We start from the raw sequence: 22,145 nt of genomic DNA on the forward strand, positions 1-22,145 counted from the left end.
CCGGGCCAGGAGGGAGCGGGGCAGCGGCCCCAGCCAATCAGCGCCCCGACAGCCCGTGACGCGCAGGGGCGGGGCCCCCAGCCCGCAGGCCTCCCTGCGCTCGGCGGCGGGGGAGGCCCCAGCGGGGCGGCGGGATCCCGACGGGGCAGCCCCGGGGCGGGCTCTCCTCTGGCCCCGGGGAGCCCCGGGCCTGTCAGCGAGGGGTCCCCCGGCGTCCCCCGCTTCCGAAGCCTGACCAGGGCCCCTCCGGAGGAGGGAGGGGGTTCCCGGCGGCGCTGGAGGGCAGGCGGGCGCTGCTGCCCTGTCCGGTGACCGGGGGGGCCCGGCTTCTGCGAATAAAAAGACAAGAGTGCGCGGAGTGTCCCATCCAAAGGTCCCATTCCTTGCCCTCGGCCGCATGAAGTTCTGGGGAAACGCAGAAGAGACATGTAGATGGGCACCTGGTGAGAAGGTCCTGTTGGGGAATGGGGTTTCTCTCTAGGAGAAGAAAAAAACCTTTTAATTTTCAGAGTGTTTTGCATGTTGAAATGCAGAGAGAGCTGGGGCTGTGCAGCCTGGAGAAGGCTCCGGGGAGACCTTGTAACAGTCTTCCAGCACCTGAAGGGGCCTACAGGAGAGACAGGGAGGGACTCTTTATCAGGGAGTGTAGCAATAGAATGAGGGGTGAAGGTTTTAAACTGAAAGAGGGGAGATTTAGATTAGATACTAAGAAGAAATTCTTTACAGTGAGGATGATGAGACACTGGAACAGGTTGCCCAGAGAAGCTGTGGATGCCCCATCCCTGGAGGGGTTCAAGGACAGGCTGGATGGGGCTTTGAGCAACCTGCTCTAGTGGGAGGTGTCCCTGCCCATGGCAGGGGGGTTGGAACTCGATGATCTCTAAGGTCCCTTCCAACCTAAACCATTCTATGATTTTATGAAAATAATAGCTTGTTTTGTTTTGTTAATGTAACATGCAGGAGTGTGGCGTATGAAGAAATCACAGACTCGTAGGCCATGCAGTAAGCAAATCCAAAAATCCAATTCGACCATCTTTATTGCTACACAGAGAGACTTATATACACCAAGACACAAACCTACTCCCCCCATAATGCCCAATGATGGACTTACAAAAATATTTTGTTACCTTCTACTGAGCTTATCACAATAACAATTATTCTACTATCAAGACAGGTTTTGGTTCCCAGTCTGTGGCTCTGTTTTTTGTCAGGATGTGTTCCAGGATGCAAAACTTGTGTTTCTCACTCCTCCCCTGCTCTCAAGGTCACTACTGGCACACACTGTTGCTCCAGATGCAAGTAAATCTTAACTATGGGAGTGACCTTTAACTGAGCCCACATCTCCCCCTCTTTTGTTAGTTAGAATAGAAATCAAAGCAAGGGTCATCACAACCTGGCACTGAATACCACACGTCTAATTAATTGAACCTAGGAACCCAAAAAGAAAGAAAATTAAACAAAAGAACAAAGCAGCTTCAAGTGTCTGTAATCACGTACTACAGTAAAAACTAACCACTCAAGAACACACTTAACCCTTTTTTGGTATTTTCAACTTCATCCTTAGGAAGTCTCACTAAATACCCTACACCATCTTTCCCTTGCCATTCACAAATAAAATTAACAGGTATGCATAATTCGGGTTATTTTCTAAAAGAATAATAGTCATATAACTTCCTAATGCTAAATCAACATGTGTAATACAGTTCTTAAAGAAAAGGATTGTGCTTCTAATGAATACAAACTATCATTAAAGGTTACATTAGGATTACAAACTAATGCAAATACATATAAGTGAGTAGTACACACAGTTATGTTAGCATGATGCAAAATCCATCAGGTTAATTAAGGTAAGATTTTTCTGCATATACAGCTGGTATACAGTTCATGTTAAACCTGGCAAAACTAATCTCCATAGATCTGTTTTAATGCTAGAATGATTGTCTTTAGAATCCAAGGAATTTTGTCTTTGAGGATACAACCTCAGACATGGTCTCTGAGCCAATTGTTGCAAATCTTACAATTTTTGCAGGTTGCATGCTGGAAATACAGGACGAATATGGGATAATACCCTCCTCGTCGGTATTGCTTGGACTTGGCAAAGTGACCACAGTGTAATTAGTTTTGCCATTTAGTTTTAATCCAACGAGATGTAACTGAGCAGTAAAATTAATATAAGGAGATTGATTCTCAGGCCTAGTAACATTGGCCCATGTGACACACATGTAAGTCACTACAAAATATCTGGCTAGCCTTAAAGGAATTGTTAAGATCATCACAAGATGGTAGTAATAAAACTCCTCTCATCCATCTCGTATCATTATTATTTAAGGTGATGTTAGATCCCACCTAAACACAGGCAAGACATACATATGATAATGCGAGACACATTCAACATGATTAAACCTGAGGAAGATTAGAATCTTCCTTCTTATCTTTGTCTTGAGAGACATCTTCGACAGACTCTGCATTGGCAGGCTTGATATTTTTCACAGGTAACCAGTATGGTCCTGTGGATAAAGAAACCCAACCATAACCACGTCCCCATGCCAACAAGGGTACTGGACCCATCCATTTTCCTGACTGTAAGTCTTTATCAAATACAGTAGGCTTCATATTTGTCTGATCTGGCAAACCATATCACCATTGATTAGCAGTCAAATTGTCAGCACGCGTAAGATTCATAAAGTTCAGAACATAAGTGGCTTTATCTAATAGTTCCTGAGGTGTGATACCCAGGAGATTCCACCTTTTTTGTTTATAAAGCATATTTTTCAGAGTAAGGTGAGAACGCTCTATAATTGCTTGACCAGTCAGAGAATGGGGAATACCTGTAAAGTGCAGGATACCCCACTCAGCTAAAAAAGTTTTTGTTTGTCTAGCAACATAGCCTGGCCCGTTATCAGTCTTAATTTTCTGTGGAATACCTAAAACAGTGATTGCACGAAGCCAATGGCGACAGACATCTTTAGCCTTCTCTCCCCTGTGTGCAGAAGCAACAATAAACCCAGAAAAGGTGTCAACAGTAACGTACAAAGCAAAGAACTCCAAATGCAGAAATATGAGTAACATCAGTTTGCCATAGTTCATTGGGCTGCAATCCAGGAGGATTAGATCCAGTCTGTGTAGGAAGCGGCAGGAGACGCTGACAATCTGGACAGGCAGAGACGATTTCTCATGCCTGCTGCAGTGTGAGCTGGAAATCCTTGGAGAGTGCCTTGGCATCCTGATGATAAAATTCGTGGGAGAGTTGAGCCTGTTGAAGTTTCTTAGATACCACAACAGTCATAGCAAAAGGATCAGCAACAGCATTACCTTTAACCATGGGTCCAGGCAATGTAGTGTGAGAACGTAAATGAGACACAAAATAAGGATGAGCCCTCCGTGAAATCAATGTGTACAGTCTGGAGAGGAGATTAAACAAGTCCTGATTCGCAGCTTCCTTTAAAAAGGATTTTTCTAATCTTTGTATAATACCAAACACATAGGCAGAGTCAGTGACAACATTAAGGGGTTCAGCAGCAAATAAACTGAATGCATGGATAGCAGCTGCAAGCTCAACCGACTGAGTAGAACCTGACTGAAAAACAACAAGAGTGTTGCCACCCACGTGTGGCCTCTTGCCAGACAACAGCACCCTTGCCCGTTCCTCCTGAGCCGTCAATGAATGCCGTTCGGGCACTAGGGATTGGCAAGGATTGCTGTAAAAAAAGAGGCTGCAGAGGAACATCCTTGAGGGAGTTAAGCAGACCGTGCTTCGGCAGAGTGTAAAGTATTTTACCAAGGTAGTCTGCAAAGGCTGCCTGTAAAGATAAGCTCTCACGAAGCATTACCCTAAAATCTTCCTTGGTGATGTACATATGAATGAAATTCAGATCAGTTCCTCAAAGTTGCTGGCATCGCAGTCGACCTGCAGAAATTAATCTCACAAACATCTCAAGCAAAGTAGTTACAGTTTTTGAAAATGAATGAGGAAGGAAAATCCATTCTAGTACTAATAGCTGTTGTTCCTTTTCATCCCATTGACCAATAAGGCTGAAAAGAATTAGGGATTAAAAATAGACGAACAGGTAAACTTAAACCATACCTGGATGCAAAGGCTGTATTAACCCTTTCTGCTACAATCTGCAATGCTTGCGAAGCTTCCCCGGTAATTGATCTCGGGGATGACAAATCAGAATCGCCTTTCAAAAGGCCAAACAGGGGAAATAATAATTCTGTAGAAATCCCCAATAAAGGCCGTAGCCTATTAATGGTTCCAAATAATTTTTGTAGCTCATTCAATTTAGTTACTGTATTGACAATTTGTATGGGTTGTGGAATAATTGTTTTATCTAAGATTTGCCATCCCAGATATCTCCAAGGTGGTATAGACTGTACCTTCTCAGGTGCTATCTGAAGTCCGTAGCATTCCATGGCCAATTTCACCTCAGCAAATGCAGATTGTAACTGAAACTCATCAGGTGCAGCAATTAAAATATTATAATATTATAATAAACAATAAAATTAAAATATGTACTGATAAAACAACAGAGTAGGAAATTGTGTTTTCCCTGGTTTCAAAGCAGAATAAACAACAAATTGACAAATAGTTGGACTATTTTTCATGCCTTGAGGAAGCACTACCCAATGATATCTCTCCATAGGCCCTTCATTGTTAATAGAAGGTACAGAAAAAGCAAAATGTGGACAATCATCAGGATGCAGAAAAATTGTAAAGAAACAATCCTTTAAATCAATGACAAGCAGATTCCAAGAGTGTGGTACGATTGCACAATTCAGCATTCCCGATTGCAGTGCACCCATTGGAGCTATAACATCATTAACTGCCCCTAAATCCTGCAATAATCTCCATTTGCCTGATTTCTTAGGTATTACAAAAATTGGAGTATTCCATGGGCTTGTAGAAGGGACAATATGTCCTAACTGCAATTGTTCTGCAACCAGCTCTCGTGCTCGCTCCAGCCACTCACCTCTGAGGGGCCACTGACCAACCCAACCAGGGGAATTAGGTAACCATGTAAGTTTGAGCCGTGGCTGGACATCAGCGACCCCAATCAAAAATGTGCTGTTAAAAGCAAACCCCATTGTGAAATCAAGTCATGGCCCCATAATGTACAGGGTACTGGTAAAATGTATGGTTTCAATTTAGCTATTTTCCCATCCGGTCCTTCAACCAGCAGAGATTGTAGCGATTGTTGAGGAAGCTGAGTTCCTCCAACCCCAGTAATTAAAGCAGCTGTGTCCACAACAGGCCATTCAGATGGCCAGTCAGAATTACAGATGATAGAAATGTCTGCTCCAGTGTCTATCAACCCTGAAAATTCTTTACCATTAAGCCGACAAGTAAGAAAGGGTTGTTGAGTCGTGATGTGCTGAGTCCAATAAATCAGTGGAGATCCTGTACTCCCAAAACCTCCTGCTCCACGGACTGGTGCTGATGCAGCAGCATCGTCTGTTAAAGGAGACAAACTAGGGAGAGGCATTAGTTGAGCAATGTGTTCACCTGCTGGTACGGTACAGGGAGGATTTGGAGTCCATACCATGATTTTAATTTCTGCCTGATAGTCACTATCAATAATCCCAGGTAAAATAAACAAACCCATCTTTGTAGCCGCAGACCGGCCCAGTGACAAAGCGTGTCCGTTACACGGCAGTGGCCCTTGCAGTCCTGTCGGTATCGGGGGCACAGAAGGATCATTTACGTTTGTTGTGGCGGCAGTTGCCACGTCCAGCCCGGCACTCCCGGGGGTGGCACGGCGGGGGTGATCCCTGCACGGCTTGTCCGTTCCCCTGCTGGGGTGCTAATTGCAGCATCTGCCCTTGGGCCCTGTTGGGATGGCGTGGGGCACCGGACCGCGCGCCCCTCTTGGCGCTTCCCGACCGCGGAGTGGGTAAAGGATCACCATTTTTATCATATTTAGAGTGACACTGATTGCTCCAGTGATATCCTTTCTGGCACCGAGGACATAATTCATTTGGAATTCTATCCCTCCTTCCCCTTTGTTTTGGGCAATCCCTTTTCATGTGTCCGTGCTGCCCACATGAAAAACATTGAACAGCAGCACGAGCCACAGTTAGTTTTCGAGCCAGTGCCGTCGCTAACACCTCAAATCTGTGCTCTTCCATTCCTACATGCTGGCACACTTTAATAAGATCATTCAGAGCGGTAGCCTTGCCACGTACAGGGTCTAAAGCCCCGCGGCGTTGAGTGTTAGCATTTTCCACTGCTAATTGCATTAACAAAAGTTCAGCAGCTTGTGGAAGTTGCTGTCGAGAAAGAGCTGTCTGCAGAGGGTCTGTGGAGTCGGTGTGAGGCTCCTGTGCTCCCTGGTGGGTACTCCCAAGGGACCGCTCTGTACGTTCACCCTCGGGAACTCGCTTTAAAGCCCGTAAGGCCAGCGCAGATACCTGCTGGAAAACTGATCTGTCCATTTGAACTTGCGCTGCTGGACTTGCGTATCGCCCTTCTCCCATCAAGTGATCAGCCCCGATAGCGTGCCCAGCTGCCAAATTATCTAATGCTTGGGCAGCAACCAGCTCACGATACTCTGTTAACCAGATGGAATATTGCCCTGCCGTTAACACCAACTTTAACACTATTTTCCAATCTGCAGGAATCATAGTACACGACGCCGATATCGCTTCCAGCAAACTAATAGTAAAGGAGGATTGTAAACCATTTTCCTTAACGGATTTTCTTAACTCTTTGATAACTTCATATGTCAGCATCTCATAGCGAGGAGGCTGCTGGGGTCTATAGATAGCAGGCAGAGCTTGAAACATTTCCATATCACCATCTTGCAAAGCCCTTTTTCTACACTCTTCCACGAACTCCCGTCTTGCCTTATCATGAGAATTATTAGGAGGCACGTCCAGAGAAGGAGCATAAGGCGGCGGACGTGTAAGGGAGGCACGACCAGCAGTCAGTCGTTTAGTTCTTTGTAAAATCTGATCTGCGGTTGGCGCAGAAGCCACCATAGCTTTAACCGGAGTTAAGGGCGGGTATAAATCAGGCTCTTGATCAGAGTCAATAGGACCTGGATCAAAGAGATCCTCAGGTATCTCTGAGTCTAAGTCGTCGGCTGCTCCTCCCGTAGCAGTGAACGGCAGCTGCTGAGCTGAGTCACAGACAGGCTCAGCGTCAGGGGCTGAACCAGCAGGAGCCGTGTCCTCCAATAAATCAGCCGGTGGAGGTGGAAAATCTGAGTTAGCAAACACTTCATGGGTAGGGAGGAATGTTCTTAATGCCGTATATATGATACCCCATGCGACGATATTATCGGGATTAACATCTTGATCAACAATTAGTCGCGCTTGCAAGCGTTCTCCCACTTTCTGCCAGTCAGAGAGATCGTAAGACCCGTTGGGGGGGTACCACGGACAATTATCCCGAATCCATACTAAAAGCTGTATAAGTTTAACAGGCTGTAACATTAATCCTTGTTCCTTAACGATTTTCATTAAAAGTGCTTTATGTATTTGCTGCGCTTTCGTCGCAGACTGCCCCATTATAATAATCCCTTCCCCGGCCCCGCGCTGGGCTGACCTTGTATCGTGCAGCGATGAGTATATAGGAGCTCCTTGGCGATCGACGGCTCACAGGGGTATCCTCACAGGGGTATCCAGCTCACAGGGGTATCCTCACAGGGGTACCCGGCTCACGGGGGCACGCCACCAGTCCTCGACCACCGTCCTGCTGAATCTTTAACCCGATTCGGGCACCATTTGTGGCTTATGAAGAAATCACGGACTCGTAGGTCATGCAGGATTTAAGCGAATCCAAAAATCCAATTCGACCATCTTTATTGCTACACAGAGAGACTTATATACACTAAGACAGCAGTGAACGGCAGCTGCTGAGCTGAGTCACAGACAGGCTCAGCGTCAGGGGCTGAACCAGCAGGAGCCGTGTCCTCCAATAAATCAGCCGGTGGAGGTGGAAAATCTGAGTTAGCAAACACTTCATGGGTAGGGAGGAATGTTCTTAATGCCGTATATATGATACCCCATGCGACGATATTATCGGGATTAACATCTTGATCAACAATTAGTCGCGCTTGCAAGCGTTCTCCCACTTTCTGCCAGTCAGAGAGATCGTAAGACCCGTTGGGGGGGTACCACGGACAATTATCCCGAATCCATACTAAAAGCTGTACAAGTTTAACAGACTGTAACTTTAATCCTTGTTCCTTAACGATTTTCATTAAAAGTGCTTTATGTATCTGCTGCGCTTTCGTCGCAGACTGCCCCATTATAATAATCCCTTCCCCGGCCCCGCGCTGGGCTGACCTTGTATCGTGCAGCGATGAGTATATAGGAGCTCCTTGGCGATCGACGGCTCACAGGGGTATCCTCACAGGGGTATCCAGCTCACAGGGGTATCCTCACAGGGGTACCCGGCTCACGGGGGCACGCCACCAGTCCTCGACCACCGTCCTGCTGAATCTTTAACCCGATTCGGGCACCATTTGTGGCTTATGAAGAAATCACGGACTCGTAGGTCATGCAGGATTTAAGCGAATCCAAAAATCCAATTCGACCATCTTTATTGCTACACAGAGAGACTTATATACACTAAGACACAAACCTACTCCCCCCATAACGCCCAATCATGGACTTACAAAAATATTTTTTTACCTTCTACTGAGCTTATCACAATAACAATTATTCTACTATCAAGACAGGTTTCGGTTCCCAGTCTGTGCTCTGGTTTTTGTCAGGATGTGCTTCAGGATGCAAAACTTGTGTTTCTCACTCCTCCCCTGCTCTCAAGGTCACTACTGGCACACGCTGTTGCTCCAGATGCAAGTAAATCTTAACTATGGGAGTGACCTTTAACTGAGCCCACACAGGAGGAAAAAAAAAAAAAAGAAAGTCTTGTAAGAAAAAGCAAATAAACCACACCCTGTCTGCTTATTCAACTACCCTTGCTAGAGCCAGAGTGCTAATATGCTGTATCTCAGAAATGAAACTGACCTGAGACTCAGGCCTTAGAGTGAGTGTATACTTTTTGTACATACCCATATGGGATGTATTGTTGCAACAGTGAAAACACCAAACTATTTGAATAATTAACTGCAGTGAAGGAAAAAAAAATGCTATTGCTTTTATTTATGATTTTGCCAGTTCTTTCAAAAGTAACTCTAGTAATGCAGCAATTGACCATACAAAGATTTAAGAGCAGATTTAGAAGTGAGTTTATCATTGTCCACATTAAAGAGTCTTTCTAGCTCTTAAAGAAACCCACATCCTAGTTCTTCTCAAATAGAAGGTGTCATACAAATCTTTCCTTTATATTGTTTACTAAAAAGAGACAGTATCTTACATGTGAAAACAAGGATTCAGAGCACCTTAGAATCAGAAGGACCTCAAGGTACCTACCCCTCTTGGCAACCTCCTCTACAAGACCAAGTGTATATACTCTATTCTTGGCAGATGTTTGCTTAAATTGTCCAGAGAACTACTATGAAAGATTCCACAGTTTTCCTTAGTAACCTCTTACAACACTTTGGTATTACTGCTCGGGAGCACTCTCTGTTTGCCCGGGCAGTGCAGCACATCACCTGTGGTGGCTGTGGAATCTCCTGCTTCTGAATATTTCCAATGGTTGGACAAAAAAGCATAGAGTATGTTCTGTACAAACTTGATCCTGCGCCAGTGCAAGCAATTGTACTAAGTCTCTAATTATACTTCCTCAGATCACAAAGCGTGATTCTGTGCAGAGAGGTTATGTGTTCATCCAAACACCTGTGAAAAGCCCACTAAATTAGTAACTTTTAGTCTGGTTTTGTCACTACGCTTTGGTGTTCGGTCCAGTATAAAATAAAACCAAGCAGTTAGTTTTTCATCAAAATAAAATCAGAATACAAAGTAACAGCAGAAAAAAAAGAAAAGAGAGAACTCATTCCTCCTAACAAAACTGACCTATGTATTCACAAATACATAAAAATAAAAAAGGGAGACCTTATAACGATCTTTCGGTACCTGAAGGGAGCCTACAGGAGAGATGGGGAGGGACTCTTTATCAGGGAGTGTAGCAATAGGATGAGGGGTGAAGGTTTTAAACTGAAAGAGGGGAGATATAGATTAGATACCAGACAGAAATCTTTACAGTGAGGGTGGTGAGACACTGGAACAGGTTGCCCAGAGAAGCTGTGGATGCCCCATCCCTGGAGGTGTTCAAGGCCAGGCTGGATGGGGCCTTGAGCAACCTGGTCAGGTGGAAAGTATCCCTGCCCATGGCAGGGGGGTTGGAACTTGATGATCTTTAGGTCTCCTTCCAACCTGAACCATTCTATGACTCTATGATTCTATGAAATTGACCTATGACTGGTAAGAAAAGCAGTGCAGGAGAAAAATAACTCTTCTGCCATTTGCATTTCAAGACACAACATACAAAACCATCCAACGGCAAACACTGATATGTTATGAAGATATTTATTAGTTCTTTGTTTATCACATTCTTATATCTGTCCAAACATCTCCTGCCATATTTAACTAAATTACTACATGATGCTTTCTTTACTGTGCCATTAAAGAAGTACATAAGATTTTAGGAGAAATCAAAACAAAGATATTATAAAAGGAGTTCTTATAATGTGCAATGAACTGAAAAGACTGCTGTAAAAAATGGAAATGTTATGGTATCTTTAACAGTTACAAGTAAAATACTACATATATGTAAAATCAAGACTCACTAAGACTCAATTCCATACTTTTGTCTGTGACTATGAGAATTATTATTCAGTAATGATATAAGAACAAATTTTCTCAATTTAAACATTTTATGTAAGACTGCAAAGAAAGCTAACTCTGCTATTATGTGATTAAATATTTTCAGTAGAAGGAGAATTGACGTTAGATAAACTTGATACCCAGTATTTTCTTGGTGGCAGAATCCCAGTCTTTCCCAAGTTCAAGTCGATAGCAAATAGATGGAAATTGCCTTTCAGTTCTTCTTACCCACTCAACTGCCTTCTTGATCGACTCATAAGCCCAATGAACAGCACTGTGTGTAGAAATAAAGTTTTATTATAATAAAATCTTGCACATCCACCATAGAAGCAAGAAGAAAATGATTTCTTCTAAAGATAATTATTTGAAAGAGAAAATTTTCTATAGTACGATGATCCAGCCTGTATAAAATACCATCTGATGCAGAAAACATCATCATCTGAGCTGACCTTTTTAAAATCTTCCACATGGGAAGCATTTAGACCCTTAATCATTACTTGCATTTATTTGCACTATTCCAGTCACTGCAGTGAAGTACTATGCATTTCATAAAGGCAAACTAGACTCCTTTTTACATTCATTCACACATTAGAATTGCTTTCATCCAGCAAGTCAAGGCAATTCTATTTGTATTTCTGCCTACAGTACCTAAAAGCATACAATCAATTTTCCCCTCTGTCAAGGAGTTTCAAAAGAGGGACGAGGATTTCCAGGGCTCTCCTGACTGTTTCTGGAGATACTCGAAACCCTCCTGGATGTGTTCCTGTGCAACCTGCTCAGGGTGAACCTGCTTTGGCACAGTGGGTTGGACTAGATGATCTCTGAAGGTCCCTTCCAAACCCTACAATCCCGTGATCCTGTGTTGTTGCTCAGCACTCAAGGCCTTTTCTACTCCTCGCACTGTCCCACCAGTGAGTAGGCTGGGGGGGCACAAGAAGCTGGGAAGAGATACAACACAGTTTGGACAGCAGACCCCAACTGACCAAAGGGATATTCCATACCATGGGATGCATTGTATTTTCATATATTGTATCACATTTTGCAAAGTATTCCTTCCTCCATCCATCCTCTTAAAAGAAACCACATGCCACTAATATGATTAATACCTTCAATTCCCTTTTCTACAGCTATATCCTGTAGTAGTCATTGACTCTCTAAATGAAATTAATCTTCCACATGTTGATGTTTATATTGCTACATTAAATTACAAGATTTTATTTAAAAGCACACCTTGAATTAGATGAATCATCCAGTTTCATCAGGGTTTTGAAAACTATCCCTTTAAATTCCTTTTTGCAGCGTATGAACTGTAGCACAAGAAGAGTAGCGATCAACTGCAGTAGCTTTTCTTTTCCATTTGGGCCTAAGGAAGAAGAGAAGGGAAGTAGTATTACTATTTAAATGATTTCTTGACTTTCAAACTTAAACTTGGTAATGCTTTGTCAGAATTTCTGCAGTTTGTGTTTTCTTGGGTTCTAATCTACTTTGATTTTAACACATGCAATAATGGGAAACTTTTAAGATTTTTGTCCTTTGATAAAGCATTGTGTCATCTAATCATTTAGAAAGTAGGAATTGCCTCCTCCCTCCCTCCCCTGCCCCCACCAAGTTTTCTGGTCTGCTGCCAGCAAAGAGCACCAATTGACAGAATCAACCAGCAAAGTGTGTACAGGCAGAGTGTGTACTGAATGCTGCAGAAGACAGTGGGGGAAGGAGGGAAGAACTATATAAATATTATTCATATTATTTGAAATGTGAACAGCAGAAGTGATCTCTGCCTCCCTCCTAGGACAGACTTTTCTTTCCTTATTTTTAGTAGATATATTAATATAGTACATACAATAATTGAGCTAAAAGAATCTCTGTTGCTACTCCAAATATTTCTCACATCCTCCACATATTTCTCCAGGAGATGTCCTTAGCAATCAGGACACCGTATTGTGAGAGAAGCTGAAAAGAAACTGTATTATTAAAATCAGGCACTTTTGAAAACTTTGAATTAAGAGATCCATTTAAATTTTGAGCATATCTTATTGAGAGTTCCACCAGGCATATAGAGTAATAACACATACAGATAGGAAATATAATACAATGTACTGCTTTTTAATGACAGAAAAGTATTTACCAAGTGACTGAATGCCTTTTTTAATAAGGAAATTGTTAATTAAATCATCAGCATCAAATTTCAAGATTTTTCCCAACTGCAGACTGAGATTCCAAGAGCCATCCTATGGGATAAACAAAGATATGGATAAGCCAAAGATTCAAGACACTGAAAATGTATTTGGTAAGAACAAAATAGACAGAGGGGAATTGCTTCAAATGTTTTTTTAAAAGCTTACATAAGCACAAAAACTGAAATCCACATAAGACAGGAGTCTCCACTGAGAGCATCGCATGGTGGCTTCTTCCCTTGGGTCATGTAATACTCTTGAAAACCTGCTTTTGTTAATTACTAACAGATACTGACTATTGTGACCCACAGTATATCCCTGTCGATCATAACTTCACCCCTTAAGCTGGTAAGTTTACTGAACTGGCAATGGGTTATGCCCCACAGGGACTTCTCCCACCGCAAGGGACATACCAGAACAGCAAAGCTAAACTCTTGCCTGCAGGATACTTGGATAGTACCATTTCATTTAGCTTCCCCAGCAATCGATCTATCTATCCAGGGGAAGTTCCTGCTGCAACATCTCTCAGTCCAATCCTCTAAAACCCAACTACTTTTTATTTTCCTGCATAACGTGCATTATTTCCATCCACTTATTCCCCTTATCTTCCCCTATATGTTTTTATATTTTTCCTAGGAAGTCTGCAAGCTGCAAACAGGTTCTGGAGGTGTATTACTACCTGTTGGCCCTGATTTTATACTGGCTTCTTACATATCCACTGCTGAGCTGCCCATGAAAGCAATGAAACATAGCAAGACTTATGTTATTAAAGTAAAAATATTTTCTCCTTCTCCTTATATTTTATTTTTAAATAATGCACAAATAGATTATGGGTGCTGTACCTGATTTTGGAGCACAAAAATTTCTTTCCAGTTTACAGAAGTCAACTCATTTCTCTGTTGAATCTTGCCTTTCTTTGTCCTCTTGAAGCTCTTTAATTGTTCCTGGAGAGAATAATACTCACTAGGAATCTTACTGCAGTTACCCATGCAGCTACTACATCATGATACAAAGTAATTGCATTTAAAAGTTTAAAAACCACTCCTCTTTGTAAAAAGAAACCTCTTTTTTTCTGGTTGAAAAAGGTTCATTCTCTCTCACTTAGGAAAGCATTTGCGCAAACATAAGCTACAGCTGGAGAAAGTTCCTGTTTAGCAAAATTACAAGGAATGAAATAATTCCTTGTAGAGTTAGTGAGACCTTTTTTTTTCTTTTTAATCAAGACTTGTGTCTTGTGTTAAGCACATTATCACTATACTGTCATTTCTATGTTCAATATGAAAATAAAAATGTATTGTTTAAAATAAAAATTTCTTACCCTGTTCTACTTTACACTGGCCAAATCCAGATTTGACTCTGGAGATACTATCACCACTTGTTGGCTCTGATTCTACACTGTTTCTTAACCATGATGGATTGCCCATGAAAGGGACAAAAAATAGCATGACTTCGATATCGTCTTGCTCTTTATAAAATCAGTTTATAAAGCAAAGAAAACAAAACAATTTCTAAAATGTTTATCTCAGGGCAAGGCGGAAGATAAGTTTTCCTTCTACTCATATCTTATTTTTAGGTAATGCATGAATACAGGATGGGTAGTGCCCTCCATTTTGGAGCTCAAGAACTTCATTCCTATTTACTGAACTGAACGGAAGGTTTTGCTGAATATTCTGCGTTGGCATAAAACAGCAAGATTATTCCTGAACAGAGTAATGTCCATTAATAATCTTATTGTACCACCATTAATGGTACAGCTACTACTCATGATACAAAGTAATACCATTTAAATGTAGCCTATTAGAGTAGTAAGGAACAAGTGGCAGAATTCAGGGTATAAGATTTATCACTTTGAAAAAGAATAACCAAAACCCAAGCAAACAAGAAGCATGCTTTCTGCATTTCAGGTTCACATTTCTTGAATTGGAAAGCAGTGTCATGCAGCCGTACCATGTTCTTTTTTGGCTCTACATCCATGAACCTTGAAATGCAAATATTTAAAGCAGCTTTCATTAGCTGAATTCAGCTTGGATTTCAAAGTGACATGTGTAGCACGCTATATATAAATGACTACTGATGGAAAACTTACCACAGCCTTGAATTCCTCAGTAAATCCTTCTTCAGGAGCCATAACGTCAGGCTGACATACTGCTTTTTTCATACAGTGCTTCATCTGGTGCGATGACTCTTTTGTATAAGCTTTACCAACAGGAGCTTTGAGACCAACTCGTTTTTTAGTCATTTCAGAATTTGTGCAGGGAGGGGTAGCTGAGCCAAGCAGAGAACTCAGCTTTGGAGCAGCACAAGGGGCAGCTGAACCTGATACAGAATCCTGCATCGGAGCAGCACAAGGGGCAGGTAAACCAAATCGAAAATGCTGCAATGGAGCAGCACAAGGGGCAGCTGAACCTGATACAGAATCCTGCATCGGAGCAGCACAAGGGGCAGCTGAACCCGATACAGAATCCTGCATCGGAGCAGCACAAGGGGCAGGTAAACCAAATCGAAAATGCTGCAATGGAGCAGCACAAGGGGCAGCTAAACCAAATCGAAAACGCTGCACCGGAGCAGCACAAGGGGCAGCTGAACCAAATGAAGAATTCTGCAGTGGAGTAACAGAAGGGATAGCTGAACCAAATCCAAAACCCTGCGGTGGAGCAGCACAAGGGGGAGCTTGGCCAAATGAAGAACTCCCTATCGGAGCACCAAAAGTGGTAGCTGAACCAAATCCAAAACCCTGTGCTGGAGTAGGACAAGGGGGAGCTGAGCCAAATGAAGATTTCTGTATTGGAGCACCAAAACGGGCAGCCGAACAAAATACTAAAGGCTGCATCGGAGCAGCACCAGAAGAATCAGCTTGTTCCGCACCTTTCACCAACATTGGAGCAGCACCGACAAGGGGAGGAGGAGGAGGAGGAGCACGTTGAGGGGAATCCAGACAAACATCTGATTTTTTAAGTGCAGGTGACTGAAGTGATTTTTGTTGAGTCAGATCAATTCCTCCTCCTGGCTTAGGTTTAAAACCAACTGATGTGGAAAGTTCAGCAACTTGGAGCGGATGAAGCTCTTGTGGTGAAGGTGACATTGTTCCTGACGATGTTCTCTTCGTTGTGATATCTCTATCAAAACTGAAAGCTGATAGGAGACTGCAAATATCACTTTCAAGTTCAGGAACATTTACAGAGTCCTGCGCCATGTTCTTTGGTGACGTGCTCTTCTGACTAACAGGAACTTCTTCTGATTGCAATTGCAAGCTTTCAGGTTCATCTTTCTCACTTAGGCAAACAGCTGAATTAACACTGTCTACTTCTGTGAAACGTGCCTGTTTAGTAAAATTGCAAGGAAACAAAATAACTCCAGAATTAGCAAGATATCTCTATCTTTTGAATCAAAACAGTATTTCTTCTTATATTGTATGCAGTATCATACTGTCATTCATATGTTCAAAATGAAAGTAATATATCAGCTAAACTAAAAATTTCTTACCCTATTCTACCCTACACTGGGCAAATTCGGAGGAAAATTTGACTTTGACAAAATACGAGCATTATTAAGATAAAAATGATTCATATCATGATGATTATAAGGAAGTTCCACTGTACAACACTGTTTTATATACAGAGAAGACAGATCTACACAAAGTGAAGCATGGATGCTGCCTGTGCTATAGTTCTGGCACATGTACCAGTTGAGGTCCAGCAGCTGCTGCATGCAAGCTAGAGAGCCAAGGCTATACTGCCACCATACACCAACTCAGATGGTTGGTACTCTTCTGCCTAGGAATTCTTGGGCCAAAAGATCAGGAAAATGGCTTTATAGGAGCTGACCTAAGTTACAGAACACACACCCAGATACTGTTGTCAATAGCTCACAATCTTAATACGTTACAGACTACAGGCTGAGATGATGCTCCCAAGCTGTATTAAATGCACAACATGGTCATGCATGACATAATGTAATAGACAGTAATTTTCTTGAATCCCCTACAAAATTTGGAGATGTAAAGCTTTAACCTGTTAAGACTTTATGGGCTGACACAATTATACCTGCTGACTTAACTGATGCAGGCATCTCTTGTAGTTTCTAAAGTCAAGAGAGAGCTACCATAACTAGCAAACATCCAATTTCCCTAGTTCAAGTTTCTCTCTTTGCTCCTCCCTCACCCCAGGGTTTGTCCCATTGCACGCTAGCAATATCTTCTCTTTTTCCAATCCCCATTCCCAGTGGTCCCTCTGCTTTGGCTGTACCTCTCTGCTAGTGGAGACTCAACACCTTGATCTTCCTTGAAACTCGTCCTTCTCCCCCTGTGTTTCTCAGAGTTGCATTTAAGACTTCACCTACACTAGCATATTCTTATGAGAGAACTCTCTTAACATGTGTTAGTTTCTTCTGGAAGGGAGAAAAAGTCTGTATTATCATATTGTCTCTCAAAACTTCTGCTGCACTCATTATATTTTTAAGTGTACTTTATTTTTTGGGACAGGTTCCTCCAAATTTTCATGCGTATAGTAAAATTCCACACAGTACTTGTGTAGCAATAATTATATTCAAAATAATTAAAAGTTGAACAATTACTAGACATTTACACAAACAATACAGCACCACTACTGGATAATATACCAAAAATGTTAGCAAAAAAACCATAAAATAAATGTACTTACTGAGGTACAAGTAAGGCCTCCAATTAAGGAGTCAGATTCCATTGTCTGTTGGTCCCAGTCCATGTAAGGTAAAAAATCTACATCTTCTTGAGCTATAATTTCCAGGATGTTTGGAGCATCAGCAGAACAAGTTTCACTAGCATCCTAAATTAAAATGCATCACAGTTATGAACCTGAAAATTCTCTGGCATTATAGAGACAGCGCATTTTTCTTTGGGAGTTCTAAAGGTGTTGAAAACAGGGAATAAGCAGACAATGCAGTACATTAAAAAACTCAGTATACACAAAAGACCAGAAAATGTAACTTCACATTTTTTACTATATCAAGGGACAACATACTGCCAGTAATTAGATTCACATGAAATATAAAGGTGGACAGTATGTATTTGTATGTGTAATTTGTTCAAATCTCCGTAATTGAAATAAAATCCAAGTCTTGTGCAGTTCTTTTTCTCAGAATCCTATTGCTACCCTTTAAAACAAAGCAAACTTAAGCATTATTATAGCTGTGCTTAAATTACTTTGCATTGTGCAAAATCATATTAAGAAGACAAATTAGGTAGCATAATACAGCGACAAGTTGAATGGGCTAGTTTGGATATTTCTGCATGGTACTGCATTGTGTGCTGCAGGTGTTTTTGCCTTAAGATGTCTGCAATCTTTTGTTCCAGTGGGACAAAAGAGTCATCCTAGACTAGAAATGACATTAAAGCTAATATATTTACAGACATAATTAAAACATAACCTTGTAGAAGTCTGTTTCTTCGGAGACATTATATTGACACGTGTAAACTGAATCTTTTGCAGAATTGCAATACCAGATATAGAAAAATCAGAATGACAGATAATAATCTGTTGAACACCCTTCGTAAGCAACTAGTTCATTAAATCACACAGGTGATCCTTGCTAATCTGCAACATATTTTTTCTTCTGAATATTGTTGCTGTTATGTACCAGATGGATATTCAGGTGCATTATAGAGATATTTAAATTGACTCAGTTGAGTAATCTTATTTCGAAAAGTAGTCCTTGACCTTGGGAAAGCTAATAACTTCACAGTGTTACATTTTATTGTTGCTTTTAATGACATGTTTTTTGGAATGCATGTCTGTCTTTTCATTTTTAATTGCAAATGCTGGAGTTGTTACTCAGGAAAGCAGCAGTTTCAGAAAAATCTGATTATATAATGTACATATACTACTGGTATTGGTTCTTTCATAATAACATAGACATCCAGACAAAACAGTAAAAATAGAAGAAGGTATCCTGTTTTTATCCAGCATTTCCACTGATTTCTTCATTCAGGCCTACTTTTATTTATATTATCATCTGTCCTAGCTTGAAGTAAAAGAGAATCATGTGGACTTTGGCTTTCCTAATGATGTCTCTGCATGCTCAGATATGTACTATATATTCCTTCCAGGTTATCTGTCCCTGCTTCCACTGTCAGTACACTTCCTTTCTATCTTAGAATTTTTCCAGGAGTTCCTGTCCATCCATGTACACGCCTGGCCTCCTGGCATTTTCACCTGGCTTCGTTTCATTGGGATAGTCTGCTCTTGAGCCTGGAGGAAGTGATCCATGAATCTGAAATAGTGAGTACAAGTAACCCCTATAATCAGTTCTCAGAAACAGACATCTTGAGAAAAGTAATCTGAACTGCTTTAGGTATTTAACTTTAGGATGAGATGAATCAAGCTCTAGAAAAATCTATTTATTTCCATTACCGTGAGAGGAAAGCAAATGTGACTGATTTATTGCTAAATGTAAACACATGTATTTGGTCAGATGAATTTCCAGTCTCTGTGCTCCATATAATATTTAATCCAACTGATATCATCTTGCTTATCATGATACAGCTTTCCATTCAAAAACTCCTCCTCCTGACCCTTGAATTTCAAGGTTGTTGTTTATATGTATTACATTCCGTTTGCTGCAAAGCTTTTATTCCTCCTACCACTGTTCTAATACTGAAAACAAATGAAAAAGTTCCATAGTTTACTGCAATATTAAAGGAAGATTTTTCAACCTTTGCTTTCCCTGTGACTCCCACCTGAGACTTCCCTAGAACAACTTTTGCCAATACAAAATCCATTACTTCGGCAATCCATGGCTAGAGTGGCCCATTTGCTACAGTTTGGCATCCTTACCCTTTATGAGAAAGGGTTCTGTGGCTTATGTCCTATTGTCCTTTGACCTGTCTGGCTCCCACAGCACTATCTGGAATCGTAGCCCTTGTATCAAATCACATCAGGAACACACAGATTGACAAACTTTGATTGTAACGTAGCGACAAGCAAGATAAGAGACAGAAATGGAAAATAACTTGCTATAATGCAGAAGAAATCAAAACAATGTCAAAATAATAGTTTTAGCTCTACTGGAAAAGAATAGCCATTGTTCAGCAAAAGGAAGATTAGTTTTGATATGTACAAAGTCACAGAATTTAGAGTCTTTTGATAGAGAAGCGGGTGGAAACAAGATATATAGAAAACATACCCTTTTCTCAACTGCAACGAAGCTTGTAAACTGGCTTATAATTGAGTTCTCCAAGCTGAGCTGAATAATCATGTTTTTCAGGGTTTGTTTCTTCATCTATATTGTTAACAAAAGGAATGGGCAGAAAAACCACAATCAGCTAAAAGATACATTGATGTCAAAACTGAACACATACCTATATACACACTCACGTGCTCTAAATAGGGACATGTAAAAGGAAGAGCTCATGTGAATATATTGGCCTGCCTGTCTGCTCCTTTCTAACTTCTTCTACTCCCTCACTCAACTTTGGGCAAGGATATGCATTTTCTCTAGTTAGACTTCTTTAGGTTCTATCCTGCTAGTGTAAGAAGCAGCTGTATTTTATAATAAGAATTAGTCTGAAGTCTTAAATAAGCCAAGGTGGCAATATGGTAAGTTTTTAAGTAGCTAAAAGCCATTTTTTTAACAGATCATAAAGTCTGTTTATCTATAAAATGTCAGTCATTATCTTCCACCATATTCTATACAAAAGCTACGGACTTTCACTGGACTGATATGTATTGATCTACCCAAAACTAAAATGTTGTATGTCGCAGGAAAAGAAGAATCACCAATAGCCTACACTGACAAGAGTATAGATTAGGAAAAATATGCACACATTATGCCAATAAAGGACATTCTTACACTGGGGAAGAAGAAAAGACTGTCCTAGAAGTTTTCAAAATCTTATCTGGGAAGATATAACTTGTCCTGGTTCCAGCTGGGATGGAGTTAACTTCTTTTTTTTAGCAGCTGGTGTAGTGCTATGTTTTGGATTTGGGATGAGAAATAGTTTTGATGGCACACTGGTGTTTTCGGTTGTTGCTCAGCGCTCAAGGACTTTTCTACTCCTCACACCGCCCCACCAGCGAGCAGGCTGGGAGGAGACACAGCTGGGACAGCTGACCCCAACTGACCAGAGTGATATTCCATACCATGAGACATCACACTCACTATATAGAGCTGGGGGAAGAAGGAGGAAACAGGGGACATTCAGAGTTTCTCTCCCTGCATAACCATTACCCAGGTGGGAGCTGAACACCTGCCTGCCCGTGGGAAGTAGTGAACGAATTCCTTGCTTTGCTTTGCTCACATGTGCAGCTTTCACTTTAATTTGTTAACTTCTCTTTATCTCAACCCAAGAGTTTTCTCATTTTTCTGATTCTCTCCCCCATCCAAACTCGGGGAGCTGGAGCAAGCAGCTAATATGGTTCTAATCACTAGTTGGGGTTAAACCACAACATGATTATATGGTGACTTTAACCTTAAAATTATATTAGAATTGCAACTCTCTAGTTATGTTTAACAAAGCAAGAGTATCTTCTCTATCCCACTGAAATGTTTGATATTTAGCATTTTAAACGTCTACTTTTTATTTCAGGTTATCAAACCTCATGTTCTGTTTCATTCTCATGAAGAATCCCATCTTCGTAGTCGTTAATGAAAGCTCTTGCTGCAAGTTTGTGCAGAACCTAGAAAGAAAATAAACTGATGATAAGAGCAGTAGCTTTTTTTTTTTTTTTTTTAAACTCTTCCTTTCATTTATGAGGTCCAGCTTCAGGCAATTAGCTTCCTTATTTACACAGAATCCCATTATCTGAGGAAGGGTCAAGCTAATTTTCCATTTGAAAAGCAGGAACAACCTGCTCCTATGGTACATTTTTATTTCACTTAATTTCAGCAAATTCAAAAATACCTAGATCTTCACTTGTTGTGCACATTCTCTCTAGAGTCAAGGGTGAGGAAAGAAAAGCAGGCATGTAAACAAACAAAAACTTCACCAGGCAATTAATCCCGACTTGAAATGGCTAAGTAAAACAGGTAGGAAGAATGCCCCTTCTGGACATACGCATTTTTCTCCAGTGGCTGTACACAGAGCCTGGCAACTGCCTCGCCAAAATACCTGTATAGGTTTTATATATCTATACCAATTTAACCAAAAATTTAACTAAAAATATCTATAAAGGTTAGTTAGGCAAATTAATCCTGTCCATAAAAATACAGAATGTGGGGGAAAAGTGAGTCTAGAGTGTTCAACTTTAAAAAAATCATTAGGTT

General features: G+C 41.2%; 2 protein-coding genes across 6 annotated transcripts in view; both read right to left on the reverse strand.

Annotated features, from left to right (window-relative positions):
• Positions 1-5,694: 5,694 nt before the first annotated feature.
• LOC106902354 (endogenous retrovirus group K member 9 Gag polyprotein-like) lies at positions 5,695-7,509 on the reverse strand. The gene has a single exon (XM_014965757.1). The coding sequence runs from the start codon at positions 7,507-7,509 to the stop codon at positions 5,695-5,697; it is 1,815 nt and encodes a 604-aa protein (XP_014821243.1).
• A 2,909-nt stretch (positions 7,510-10,418) lies between these two features.
• Positions 10,419-22,145, reverse strand: part of PARP4 (poly(ADP-ribose) polymerase family member 4) — a 47,280-nt gene continuing 35,553 nt past the window's right edge. For 4 of the 5 annotated variants that reach the window (XM_014966138.1, XM_014966137.1, XM_014966135.1 and 1 more), the window contains exons 29-36: positions 21,479-21,559; positions 20,067-20,162; positions 17,567-17,710; positions 14,995-16,227; positions 13,751-13,852; positions 12,860-12,962; positions 11,965-12,097; positions 10,419-11,008 (exon numbers count right to left, since the gene is read on the reverse strand). In XM_014966138.1, coding sequence (XP_014821624.1) covers positions 10,858-11,008; positions 11,965-12,097; positions 12,860-12,962; positions 13,751-13,852; positions 14,995-16,227; positions 17,567-17,710; positions 20,067-20,162; positions 21,479-21,559 — 2,043 coding nt within the window. In that variant the 3' untranslated portion in view covers positions 10,419-10,857. The remainder of the gene's footprint in view (positions 11,009-11,964; positions 12,098-12,859; positions 12,963-13,750; positions 13,853-14,994; positions 16,228-17,566; positions 17,711-20,066; positions 20,163-21,478; positions 21,560-22,145) is intronic. The other variant, XM_014966140.1, reaches the window with a different exon arrangement.

Source organism: Calidris pugnax, unplaced genomic scaffold (genome assembly GCF_001431845.1).
Source record: "Calidris pugnax isolate Ruff unplaced genomic scaffold, ASM143184v1 scaffold20, whole genome shotgun sequence".
NCBI lineage: Eukaryota > Metazoa > Chordata > Aves > Charadriiformes > Scolopacidae > Calidris > Calidris pugnax.